This window comes from Primulina eburnea, chromosome 14, assembly GCF_022965805.1.
Source record: "Primulina eburnea isolate SZY01 chromosome 14, ASM2296580v1, whole genome shotgun sequence".
Taxonomy (NCBI): Eukaryota; Viridiplantae; Streptophyta; class Magnoliopsida; order Lamiales; family Gesneriaceae; genus Primulina; species Primulina eburnea.
The window spans coordinates 21529773-21543405 of record NC_133114.1 but is presented as its reverse complement, the minus strand read 5'-3'; the positions used below and the strand labels follow the sequence as shown (position 1 = coordinate 21543405).

The window sequence follows — 13633 nt, the reverse complement described above, 5'->3', positions numbered from 1 at the left end:
AGCCGCTGCAAACACTACTTCCACCATAAGAATACAGAAGATCACACGAAGGTTGGCACTGCCTGTTACAATCTCAAGTGGGATTTGCAACTTTGGCTTTGGAAAGTGGAAAGGGATGAACAAGCCATGTGTTGGGAGGATTTCAAAGAACAGTGTAATCAACATTTTGGTCCAGCTTTGCGGCACCAAGTTGGGTGAGTTAACAAGGTCACAACATACAGGTACAATGGATGAATATCAGCACCGATTCGAACAGTTGTCGACCCGTGCAAGTGCCTTATCGAAAGAGCAGGAGGTGGAGCTCCTATTACGGGTTTGAAGGAACACATCGCGGTGGAGGTGTTGATCCATCTTCCCATGAATCTGCTGAGAGCAATGCATCTCGCCTGCCTTTATTTACAATAATCGAGTCCTCATCATATACATAATCCAACAGCAACACCAAAAAGCCAGCGGTTAATTTTGCAACTCAATCATTTGTCAAACGTTTGAGTCACCAACATACCGCGCAAGAATTCTTTCACTGGTGCCGGAGCCGTTACATGCATTTGAGCAAGGTTCTAAAATTCGCCTAAGCGCTAGGCGCTGGGTGGGAACTAGCCGGGGACTAGGCGCTGCTAGACGTGATAAAAAAATTAGAGAATTTTAGAAATTCTAGTTACTAGATAAACTATTTTAGTTACTGGACCTATTTGTAAGTCAATAAATTAAGCTCATTTGTGAGTTAATGGGCTTGTCACATTAACCGGCCCATAATTGATTATATATTACTACGTTCCCTAACCCTAGATAATCCCATTGGTGTCCAATTGTTCTGGATTCTCCCGTCAAAATCATGGAAATTCCGAAAGACCGCCACCGCAACTGTTATAACAGACACAATCGCTCTTACCCAGACTACATCCCCAAACTACCACCCTAAGGCACATTTTCGGTACGGTCGTCCGGCGCCTAGCGCCTTGGCACCGCCTAGGAAAAATTTTAGAACACTGCGTTTGAGGTAATGAAAAAGGCTCTCACCTCCGCTCTGATTCTCTCACTGCCAGACTTCTCTCAGCCCTTCATAGTGGAAATGTGGAATGTGATGATGCTTCTGATTATGGGTGTTGGAGCGATTTTACAGCAACTCGGAAAACCCACTGTTTTTTATAGCCAAGCCAGTCTTTGGCTCAACGTCACCAGAAGCATCAACTTCTGGTACCATTTGCTACCTCAAGTACATGAAACAAATTTGAAGAATTTTCATCACTGATTCTGGTACCATTTAATTAATCAACTTCCTCTAGTTTTATCGTTATCTCAATCTCCCCGTTTCGATCATCCCTGCATCGCACGGGTTAAATACTAATTATGCATAATATGTTATGGCTCTTAATATATATGTGGATGTTGGGCAATACCAATTATGCAGTACTTATATATGGCTCTTAATATATTACGGCTCTTAATGCATAATTCTTTCTCTTTATTTCGCTTCTTGGAATCAAACATATTTGGAGAGTAACAATGACAAGCAATCCATTTGAATTCTTTCTTATTTTATTGAGATGACTCAATAGATTATGTAGGGAATAATTTGAACATATAAATTTAATGTTATTATGTTGAATTTCTAGTATGTGATTTATTATGTTGAAGTTCTAGTATGTGATTTATTATGTTGATACTGTAGAATTCGATTAGCGGCGCCTAGTCCCCGCCTATGCGGCCTAGGCGCTAGCCGCTGGTCTGGCGCCGCCGACTAGCGCCTAGCGAATTTTAGAACCTTGAGATTTGTGCATAAAGTTTTCATTGATGGGTTTTTTGAAGAGAAAAGGGTGGATAATGAGAAGAAGTTGTTTTGATGAAAGGCACAAGAGAAACGAAGGGCTCCTTTTGCATCCACTGGAAAGGAAGAATAAGCTACTTACTGTTGTGCTTTTCGGTACACTGCAGAATGGAGAGGTTATGGTTGCAAGAACTGAAAAATAGAGCTCTTGATTTGATTCAAAATTGCAAACATTTTTCAAAGCAGCCAACACTTCTACTGTAACTAAAGTGTGGGCTGAAGGGGACCCTCTTGATTTCATATGTTGTGACCTTGGTTTTGAGTTAGTTGGGTTTGATGTTGGTTGGAAGGATGTTGAATTCACTGAAGACCTAGTTTCAAGTCACAGCCTTGTCCTCAAGCCTGATTTTCAAGAGGGCGGTTAAGTTACGGAAAATAAAATTGGCCAAAGTTTATAGAAGGAATAGCTTTTAAAGGGGGAAAGGGGAAGAGGTTGAGTTGAGCATTGAGTTTTGTAACTAGCTTAGGCTAGGGAAATACTAGCAATTGCCAGGGGTTTATGTGTAAAAGGCCCTTCACATATTTCATTTTAATTTAATCAACATCACATCAGCTAGATTAATGTAACTTTGTGCCCAAAGGATCAGCATTCTAAAAGATACCAACCATATCAAAAAAGAATCAAACAAAAATAACTAAAAAAATCTTCATCCATTTTGATATTGTTTTACATACCACTTTTGTCTAGGAAGAAAGTTTTGAAAAATATTCTGGTCCCCGATCACCTTGTTTTTTGTGTCAATGTAAGTTCTATATATAGTTACGATATCCCTAATAGATGTTGTGAGGTTTATTCCAATTAATGAATGATTATACGAATGGATTAATCATGTGAATCAAAAGCAAATCAATTATCCCCAAAAACCTTGAATAATAAATTTTAAACTCCCTATGTGTGTGTGTTTTTTATAGGAAACAATAATTTATTATAATGATAATAAAGTCTACAACAAGCGAATAAGCAATCCGCACATTAGAATGGAAATAAAAACAAGATTACAAGGCCGTATTCACGACCAAACATATTTCCAATCTCTAACTAAATCTCTAACTAAATCTTCATAGGAATGGGGTAACAAATGGGGAGGCTACATGCTGCAACGAAGAATTTGAGAAAGGAGAACAGAGGGCTTTACCACATGCTGTTTCAGAAGAATTAAACTCAAAACAAGGATCTCCGGCAACACAAAAGTTGGATAGGAAGGTGGAGAAAATCTTACAAAGAATTAAACCAAAAGAAATTGAGGAGTTCAGACGATCTCCGATTCAATCTGCCTCAACCAAAATCCACTCGGAAAGGAATGCGCAGCAGCTTGGATTAGTACCTGGAACTTTGGTGTCACCTTATGCACGTACATATTGTAGAAGAACTATCATACCAACTGAGAGGACGAGAGTGTCCGCGATCCCAAGGACAGATCAAAGGCCGTCGAAATCAATGAAGAGGAGATTAGCGAGCTACGAGGAACTTGTTACGATGACAAAGAAGACTTTAACTGTGACGACTCACAAGAAGATCTCATGAACGACGGATCTGAATCCTCAGATTCTGGCAGCTTCGCATCATTGTATTCTGAAACAAGGGAGTACATCGACACTGAAGATTTAGACATTGAGTTGCTGTTCTCGCAAGGGAAAAAAGATATCAACAACGAGCCATCCTTCCTTGAAAACACTAAGCCAATTGTGGGTAAGGTACCGTCATGTCTCAATCCATCGACTCTTAATCATTCCTTTTCACTACACGCCATTTTTCCTTCTTCCTTCAATGCTTTGGGGTTGTCAAGTGGGTTAGTAGGGGGGGGTACAACCAGGAGTGATTGACAAGTCGTCTTCAGGGCTAGATGCTTCGACAGGGTCTCAAAGGAATATCAAGTATGAAAAAGGATCGAGTTCCGGAGGGACACACCAGTTTTTTAGAAGATTCTATCATGGAATATTAGGGGAGGAGGATCATCTAGAAGGAGAGAAATTGTACGTAGGGTTATTCGGAAAGACAAACCGGACATTGTGGTGGTATTAGAAACTAAAAAAGAAATGGTGGATCGTCGGTTTGTTGCCACATTATGGAAATCAAGATTTGTGGAATGGGTGAGTTTACCGGCAATTGGTACAGCGGGATGAATTACGGTCATGTGGGATCCTAGAGTTGTCTTTGTAAGAGATAATTTGATTGGGGACTTTACGGTTTCTATTCAGATCGAGATGGAGAATGAAATCAGTTGGTGGTTCACAGCGGTTTATGGCCCTTGCAAACCAAGGCAGAGAGAGTTGTTTTGGGATGAACTTGCGGGTTTGAATACCATTTGCGGGGATAGGTGGTGTGCTGGGGGAGACTTTAATGTGGTAAGGAACATTACCGAAAAAAGGAACAGCAGGTCCACAACCCCGAGTATGGACTGTTTTGACAGATTGATTCGGGATTTAGATTTATATGACCCTCCTTTGTTGAACGCACGGTATACTTGGTCGAACTTCAGGGCAGAGCCAATTTGCTGCAGGCTCGATAGGTTTCTTTTCACAGGGGAATGGAAAGATCTATTCCCAAATTTCAGACAAACGGTCTTGCCAAGAATCACTTCGGATCATTATCCAATCTTGATGGATACGACAAAGTTACGGTGGGGACCTACACCGTTCAGATTCGAAAATGCGTGGCTGCTACATCCAAAATTCAAAAACTCGGTCAAACTTTGGTGGAATACAAGCAACCATAATGGGTGGGAGGGATACAAGTTCATGCAAAAGCTAAGAAGGATCAAAACTGAGATTAAACAATGGAACATCGAGGTTTTTGGCGATGTAAATCTAAAAATTCAAGAGCGGGAAAGTATTATACAGCAGTTGGACGACAGAGAGGCGAGGGGAGATTGGTCCCAAACGTTACAAGAGCAGAGAAGGGATGCACGCTGTGAATTGCAAGAACAGGTGATTCGAAAACAACAAATAGACACCCAAAAAACAAAACTGAAGTGGCTAAAAGATGGGGATCAGAATTCAAAATTCTTCCACTCTCTTTTGAACAACCGCAGGAATAGAGCAATGATAGACAGGATCGAATTGGAGGACGGGTCACTATGTGTCGAAGAACAAGAAATTGAGGAAAATATTGTGGGTTATTACAAAAACTTATACAAAAAATCAGAAGGAGATGGATTGGGCCTTGATGGTTTGGATTGGGCTGAAATAGAGACTGTTGACTCAGACCGGCTGGAATTGCCTTTTTCAAAGGAGGAAATACATCGAGCGGTGATGGAATGTGATGGATCAAAAGCACCGGGGCCGGATGGTTACACAATCACATTCTACCAAAAGAATTGGGAAATAATTAAGGCTGATCTCTTAAAGGTATTCACTGAGTTCTTTGAGGGAGGAGTTGTAAATGCAATTACAAACGAAACTTACATTTGCCTTATACCGAAAAAGAAAGATGCTATGAAGATCAAAGATTTTAGGCCTATCAGCTTGATTACAAGTTTGTACAAAATATTGGCAAAGGTTCTCACCACGCGACTAAAATCAGTCATGACAAAAACTATATCGGAAAATCAGTGTGCGTTCATTAAAGGGAGACAGATAATTGATTGTTGTATCGTTGCCAATGAGGTTGTAGAGGAGCATAGAAGGAAAAAGAAAAAGGGATGGTTGTTCAAAGTCGACTTCGAAAAAGCCTATGATAATGTTGACTGGAGATGTTTAGAATTTGTGCTTCGAAAAAAGGGATTTGGAGAAAGATGGAGGAGGTGGATAAGGGGCTGCGTGTCAAGTGTTTCATTCTCCGTTCTAATCAATGGCAAGCCGAGGGGCAAGTTCAGAGGGGAAAGAGGGCTCCGACAAGGAGATCCTCTATCCCCATTCCTCTTCAATATTGTGATAGATGGGCTGGGAAGGCTGGTGGAGAAGGCGAGGTCGGCAGATTTGGTGCGAGGACTTGCGGTTGGGAAAGATAACATAGAGATTTCGCATATTCAATTCGCGGATGACACATTGTTTCTTACACAATCCAAGGATCATATGATGAAGGTGGTCGAGCTTTTAGCACTGTTTTGCAGCAGATCGGGTATGAAAGTAAATTTCGACAAAAGTGTTGTCCTAGGATTAAATTACTCGGATGATGAATTGGACATTCTGGCCACGCATATTGGATGCAAGAAGGAAGTTTGGCCGATTACTTACTTGGGAGCACCTTTGGGTGGGAATCCTAACACACTGGAATTTTGGGCACCTGTGATGGCTAAACTTTCGAGGAAATTGGCAAGTTGGAAGAAGTCTTTTCTGTCGAGATGGGGAAGATTGACTTTGATAAAATCGGTTCTAAGCGCACTGCCAACATATTACATGTCCCTTTTCAAGGTTCCAGTTAGGGTGGCCAAGATCATGGAAAAAATGATGCGGGACTTTCTTTGGGATGGAGGAGATGGAGAGTTGCATTGCCATGTTGTTGGTTGGGATCAAGTCTGCAAGCCAAAAGATAAGGGGGGTCTTGGGTTGGGAAACATTCGATTAAGAAACAGAGCTTTGCTAGGGAAATGGTGGTGGAGGTGTGCGGTAGAAAAAGACTCTTTATGGAAAAAAGTTTTGGGAAGCATTTATGGGTTTGAGGATAATGGGTGGGATGTTAGGTCGGCAAGAACAACAACCTTGAGAAGCCCTTGGAAGTTCATTTCTAGCACTCAGACGACTTGTCATAATCTCATTGGCACTGTGCTTAAGGGGGGGAACATCCTTAGATTTTGGGAGGATCGTTGGGTACGTGAGTTGCCATTATTAGAGTGTTTTCCACGTCTTTACCGTCTCTCCTCTAGTACTAACAAACCGATTAATCATTTCTACTCGAATAATACTAGTGAGGGTCAGTCTAGCTTAAATTGGGACATCAAGTTTAGAAGAGATTTTAATGATTGTGAGTTGCAAGAGTGTAGTAGGCTTCTAGGGGTCTTGGATTCAGTTACTTTGTCGTGTGAGGCCACGGATGCTCGTGTGTGGTTGGGGGATCCTTCCGGTGTCTTTTCAGTGTCATCTTTTTATTCGTCGTTCTTTCCTTCTCAAACTTTCCCAATTTTCAAACATCACAACACCGTTTGGCGAGTACCAATACTACAAAAGGTGAGTGTTTTCTTGGATTGTGGCGTTGGGGAAGTTACTGACTAACGATGAATTACAGAGAAGAAGTCCGTGCATGATTATATGTCCACAATGGTGCTGCTTATGCAAGAACAATTTGGAGACTCAGGACCATTTACTACTTCATTGTGATTTCACGAGAGGAATATGGAACAGGGTCATGAAGCATTTGGAATTCCAATGGTGTTTCCCATGCAGATCGATAGACATGCTGTTAATGGATCAATCATTCATCAAAGGGAAAGATTTTATGGATTTCTGGTATCTAGTGATTCACTGCGTTTTCTGGTCAGTGTGGTTGGAACGAAATAACAGGATTTTCAACGACAAACACGACTCGGAGGGAGATTTATGGGACAAAATCAGGTTCATAGTTGCGACTTGGACGATCAACTTGAAGAAGTATCGACATTTGCGAATTTCTGACCTAAATAGGGATTGGAAGTTTATTTGGTTTTAACATTAGGGCTGTAGTAATCTCTCTTTGTTTGTGGATTGCTTATCCACTTCTGTTGTAAAAATTTAATCTATTGCAATAAATAAACGTTTCTTATCAAAAAAAAAAAAAGATGTTTATATTCTGGCAATACTATCGACCAACTCGCGACCCTGAATTTTATTTTTTTCCAGACTTCATCCTGTGACTCCGACTTCTCTTCAAATTTTCTTGTGTTTCTTTCCAACCATAACGACCAAAATGTGCAATGGATTATCATATACCAGAATGTCAAGTGTCGTCTCCCTGTTTGCAAACTCGGTCCCATAATAAACATGTCTTTTGCCTTTTCCGGACACGTCCATTGAAACCCCATCTCTTTTAGCACTTTTGTCCAAATGTTGGCTGAGAATGAACAATGCAATAACAAATGATACTGATTCTCCTCTTGTTTTCGGCACAGGCAACACCATTGCGGGCACAAAACATAGGCCGAGCACCTTCTTTGCACAGAATCGCAAGTTTGTAGTTTCCCCAATGCCACAATCCACGAGAAAACTTGAATCTTCGGAGGGACAGGTACGTTCCAAGTGACAAAAAGAAAAGGACTGGAGATTTGGAAATGTGAAAAAATAATTATAGAATGATCTAACAGAAAACAAACCTAAGGAATCCCCAACCACCTTCTAAAATCCCCAACACCCCACTGAACCCGAACGGTTTCTAAGACCCCTAATAGGACAGCAAACTCGCGCTCTTCTGTCTCGGTTAAATTCCTTCTAAAACGTAAATCCCAATGGGTGAGAGAGTTGCCGCTGCTAATAGTCACATCTACAAAGCTAATAATAAACATGTCTTTTGCCTTTTCCGGACACGTCCATTGAAACCCCATCTCTTTTAGCACTTTTGTCCAAATGTTGGCTGAGAATGAACAATGCAATAACAAATGATACTGATTCTCCTCTTGTTTTTGGCACAGGCAACACCATTGCGGGCACAAAACATAGGCCGGGCACCTTCTTTGCACAGAATCGCAAGTTTGTAGTTTCCCCAGTGCCACAATCCACGAGAAAACTTGAATCTTCGGAGGGACAGGTACGTTCCAAGTGACAAAAAGAAAAGGACTGGAGATTTGGAAATGTGAAAAAATAATTATAGAATGATCTAACAGAAAACAAACCTAAGGAATCCCCAACCACCTTCTAAAATCCCCAACACCCCACTGAACCCGAACGGTTTCTAAGACCCCTAATAGGACAGCAAACTCGCGCTCTACTGTCTCAGTTAAATTCCTTCTAAAACGTAAATCCCAATGGGTTAGAGAGTTGCCGCTGCTAATAGTCACATCTACAAAGCTAATGATTGGTTTGTTAGTCACAGAAGAGATATGATATAAAGAAGGAAAACGATCTCTAAACTGGACTCCCCCACCCACTCATCCTCCCAAAAACGAATGATATTACCCTCTTTGAACATCCCCCTCACTAACTGATGAAAAGTCGAGAAAGATCGAGAAATGCATTTCCAAGGACTTCTGAAAGTCGAATTCCCCGCCAACCCAAGTCTCATCCATTATCTTGAAAACCATAAAGACTGCTAATTACTTTTTTCCACAGTCCCCTTTTCCACAGAACCTCTCCACCGCCATTTGCCAAGAAGTGCTCTGTTTCTCAAGAAAATATTTCCCCTACTGCATGACAATGATTTTCCTCGTCAGCTCCCTCCCAAAAGAAATTCCTCATTATTTTTTCCATCTTTTGTGCCACCTGATTAAGCACGCTGAATAACGACATAAAATAAGATGGCATGGCACATAAGACTGCTTTAATCAAAGTGAGCCGACCCCCCTCGATTGAAAAGACTTTTTCCAACTTGCCAACTTTTTGCCATTTTGGATAGTACCGGTTCCCAAAAATCCATAGCCCTAGTGTTCCTCCCAAAGGAATCCATAAATATTTTATAGGCAGTTTTCCTTTTTTGCACCCAATTGCAATTGCCAATTCATCGATTTCCTCTTCCGACCTATTAAGTCCCATCAACGCACTTTTTTCCAAGTTAATCTTAAGTCCCGAATGTAGGCCGAACCTTTTGAGAATTTCCACTATTGCACCACAAATGCCTTTGCTAAGAGTGGTATCTAGCTTTGCTATGGAAAGTGTACGAAAAAGATTTTGTTGGGATATTCTTCCATCTCTTAGGGCCATTTCCTTCAAAACCTTTTTTTTAAAGGTTTGGTCATTACTTTTGTAAGGAACCCTCGTTATTATTACTTAGAATAAAAATCTTCTTCTTGAGTTCTAAATCTTGTATAATTTTTTACTACTGTTTCTTTTGATTCGAAACAATCGATCCGACCTGCCGGATCCGAAGATGGGAAAGGAGACATGGCAACAACCAGAAGTGAGGCGAAGATCGAGTCAATGGAGAATACGTTGACATTGATCATCATTGCTACAAATGAAACCGTTGGTGGAGAGAATCATCCAAGGGGACTTTGGGTTACCTTCAGGGAACATGGGTATGGAGACCTGCAACACGAGGGGAGAATTCCTTCATCAGGGTGGAGGTGAATGTGTAAAACAAGCTGTTGAGATGATGAGGAAGGAAAATTGGCAAGGAAGATTGTGTTTTGAGGAGGACAATCCTATTTGATGGCTATCAAAGGCTAAGGAAAATTTTGAGATTCAAGACTCTCACAAACAATAAAGTTCCAATAGTTGTCATACGTAAGGAACGAGGGGCTATTCATTGGTGTCGATGAGTGAAGAAACGAATATCTGATATCAAGTAGGAAATATTTACCCGAGAGCTCATAAGATGATATGGTGGAACGAAAGCATTAAATCCTTGTGAATTGTTGGCATTTCTCGAGCAAGGGCAGTAGACTTTAAGCTCAAGCTTGGCTCTTTTAAGATATATATACCGTCAAGCTTGGCTCGTTTAAGATATATATATATATATATATATATATAGGCTCGAGGTCGGCCCGTTTTGCAATTACTAAACTCGTGAATAGCTCGAGCTCGCTTCGTTAATAATTCGTTTATCATGTTTAACGAGTTTGACTCGAGATCGGGTGGTTAAGCGAGCTTGTTTTCGAGATCCTTAAGCAAACTCGTTTTCTAGCACGTCAAGTATTTTTAGCCAAAAGGCCGACTATAATATGAGAATTTAAGGGGGTAGACTTCCCATTTTATAGTCTTTCAATATCTTCTTTCACCCAAATATTGATGTGGGAACAAACTAGCCGAGCTCGAGCTCGCGAACAGACTAGCGAGCTTACTAGCTGAATATCTTTAAGCTCGAGCTCGGCTAGATAAAATTGTCGAGCTCGAAATCGAGCTTGAGCTCGGATTGATAAGAATAACGAATAATTTTGAACTAGTTTTTTACCGAGCCGAGCCTCAAATAGCTCACGAACGGCATGGTTCGTTTACATGCCTAAAGGGTAGCACGTAGTGGAAGAAAATGTGGCACAACTTGAGCTATTGTTGGCACAGGTTGTTGGGCTGAGAGAAAAGCAGATTTTGGGCTACTTTCTTAGTGGGTTAAATAATGGACTGAGAAGAAAAGTTAGGACACATAGTGCTTATAAAGGAGAATTGGGCACCCAAATCAAGCGCCTATCATCCGCGCAGCAAAGCAGCCCACAGCGCACATGGATGACAACGCGATGAAGGGAAATAGGAACGATAGCAGCGCCCAACACTTCTCAGGGAGGGGGAGGAAGTACGGCCTGTGGAGGGGATAGCAGCCCTAACATTAATGTCCCACTAAATCTTTACATATCACAATTTTGGAGGAAGAGGAAGAGGTGCCAACTGACATTGAGTAAGAGCGATGGGTGCTAGGGAAGGAGCAAATCAGGAGTTAATTTCCAACTTCCTAGCCCTGAGGACAAGGCTAATTTTGAAAGGGAAGTATTGTTATGGTTTGGACTTAGGGGTGACTCTGGGCTTGACCAATCTAGGTTTCTAGAAGGATTCGTGTAGGCATGTAAAACGGGGGTATCTAATAGTTTAAGTAGAGTAGAAATTTTTTGTTAAGAGTGGTGTCTAGCTTTGCAAGTTGAGGCCATTTCCTTTTAAAGGTTTGGTCATTACTTTAGTAAGGAACCCTTAATGTTATTTTGAATAAAAAATCTTCTTGTTTCGTTCTACATCTTGTATAAATTGTTACTATCGATTCTTTGGGTTCATAACACATCCTATAGAACCAGTATCATTTCATCTGAAAAACGTCCATAAAATTCTGAAAGTTTGTGTTTAGGATCCTGTATAAATTTTGAGTTTTTAGATTTCCAAGTGCACAATAAGATAAATCCTTGCCTCAACCAATTATGTTCTCAAGCCTGCATATATGTACTCTCACTTCACTCGGCCCAAATAAGAAAAATATGCATCACCTGTAAAATCTTTACTTTCTTCCGCAAATCATTGACTAATTTTTCTGTTGGCCTTGCCTGGATCTCTTTCTTCATCTCCTCTAACTCAAGATCCTAGAAGTTTACAAGCCAAAAGTAAGATGAAAATAAAGCTGCAACAAATTAACAATCAGGCTAAGTACTAGTAATAGAAGGAAAATTATACCAGATTAGAGAATAACAAATGTTTTAAATGGAGATATTAGGCTTTGAGAAAGGAAAGATGAAAATTCGATAGCTAATAGCAGTGTAGTGGAGATTGTGAAAAATTGAAGTGGAACAAACATATAGAAATATAAAAATATTGTAAATGGGGTGCGGCCAATGACCGACTACCGCCTCAGTCGCATAGGTAGACGGTTGAATTTTTTTAGCAAATTTTTATAGGTAATTATATAATCATGTTTATGCATAAAAAAAGACTTCACACAATATAATACAATCTAAATAAAGTGCAAATAAATATATAAATGTAAACTAACAAAATAATTAAGGTGGTTACTGATGCAGGCGGCACCTAGAGGCGGTTTGAGGCAGGTGACACCAAAAATAAATAAAAAAGTGAGTGAGACATCTTTTTATTATATTTAGAGTTTTTAAAATTGACTGACTTTGATTTTTAAAATTATTTGACATTGACAGTTGACTAAGATTTTAAAATCACTGACCGCCTCCATCGCTTTCTCCGCATGCTCGCCTGCCGGATAGCCTCAAACCGCCTATAGAAGCTTTCAGGCAAGGTATTCAAATTGCAATTTACAAATCTCGACTGACTGACTAAAAAATAGTTCAAATGACCTTAAAGGAACTTCACAGTCTTCATTTGTCTCTGAATAAAATGTCATTTAGAAAGTTCGGAGCAAAACAAGAAACCAAAAACTTTTGGCTTTTGGGTTTGGTCTGTTGAAGGACTATTATGGTTTTCTGGGTTCAGAAATATGAACCGTAAGCCATTATCTCTCTATGAAGAGATTCTACATGGTAGGTATCATGGATAGCACTGCCTAGGACACTTGCAATAAGAACTTCATTGAATACATAAGAATAATTACCTTTTCATTGATCAATGCCTTCAACTTCTTAAGCTCATTCAAATGAAAATCACGCTCATTCGATAGTGTGGTCTCTAGATTGTGAAGTTCCATATTCAAGTCAGAAATGATCTTTTCCTTCGCACTTAGAGAATTCTCAAACACAGCATTTGTATCCAACTTATCACTGCAGAAATAAAAAGAAAAACTATAAATCAAACACAAGTAAAAATCAGCAGCTTTGTGTCTTAATCAGAAGAGAAACAGACATTTAGCACACAGCCCTTACTCCATATTGATTCATATGTTTCTTTTTAGCATTATTTTAGATTATATCTAACCATATACGCTTTTTCCCTTGGACATTCAACATAATACTATGACTTCACCTTCTGCTGTATCCCTTCTCAAGTTTCTGGTGTGGGATAATATTTTCCAGAGAACAAAAAGGAAATTTAGATGTTCTAGAAAAGATGTGAATATACAAGTTATCATATCTGCCAGTTTAGTTGTAAAAATTAATTATAACTAGCATGCGCCGAACTTAACCTAATCAAACATATTTTTTGAAATACAACATTACGTATGTTTAAAATTTTACTCAACAGTTGAGTTCAAGTAGCATCTATGTACATTTATATGCAGCAGTAATAATTATACCAATTGCCAGCTTAATGAACTGTTCCACCAGCAAAAACAGGTACGTAAGATACAATATATTTGCAGAATGCATATGAGCAGTTATGGAGAAAGAAAAGAAAAAAAGGGATTCAATGCTAATACTCTATTTG

General features: G+C 39.9%; 1 protein-coding gene across 2 annotated transcripts in view; it reads right to left on the bottom strand.

Moving 5' to 3' along the window:
• Positions 1-13633, bottom strand: part of LOC140811547 (protein CASP) — a 32590-nt gene that overhangs the window by 7412 nt on the left and 11545 nt on the right. For both annotated transcript variants that reach the window (XM_073169488.1, XM_073169489.1), the window contains exons 10-11: positions 12864-13029; positions 11794-11886 (exon numbers count right to left, since the gene is read on the bottom strand). In XM_073169488.1, the coding sequence (XP_073025589.1) occupies positions 11794-11886; positions 12864-13029 (259 nt within the window). The remainder of the gene's footprint in view (positions 1-11793; positions 11887-12863; positions 13030-13633) is intronic.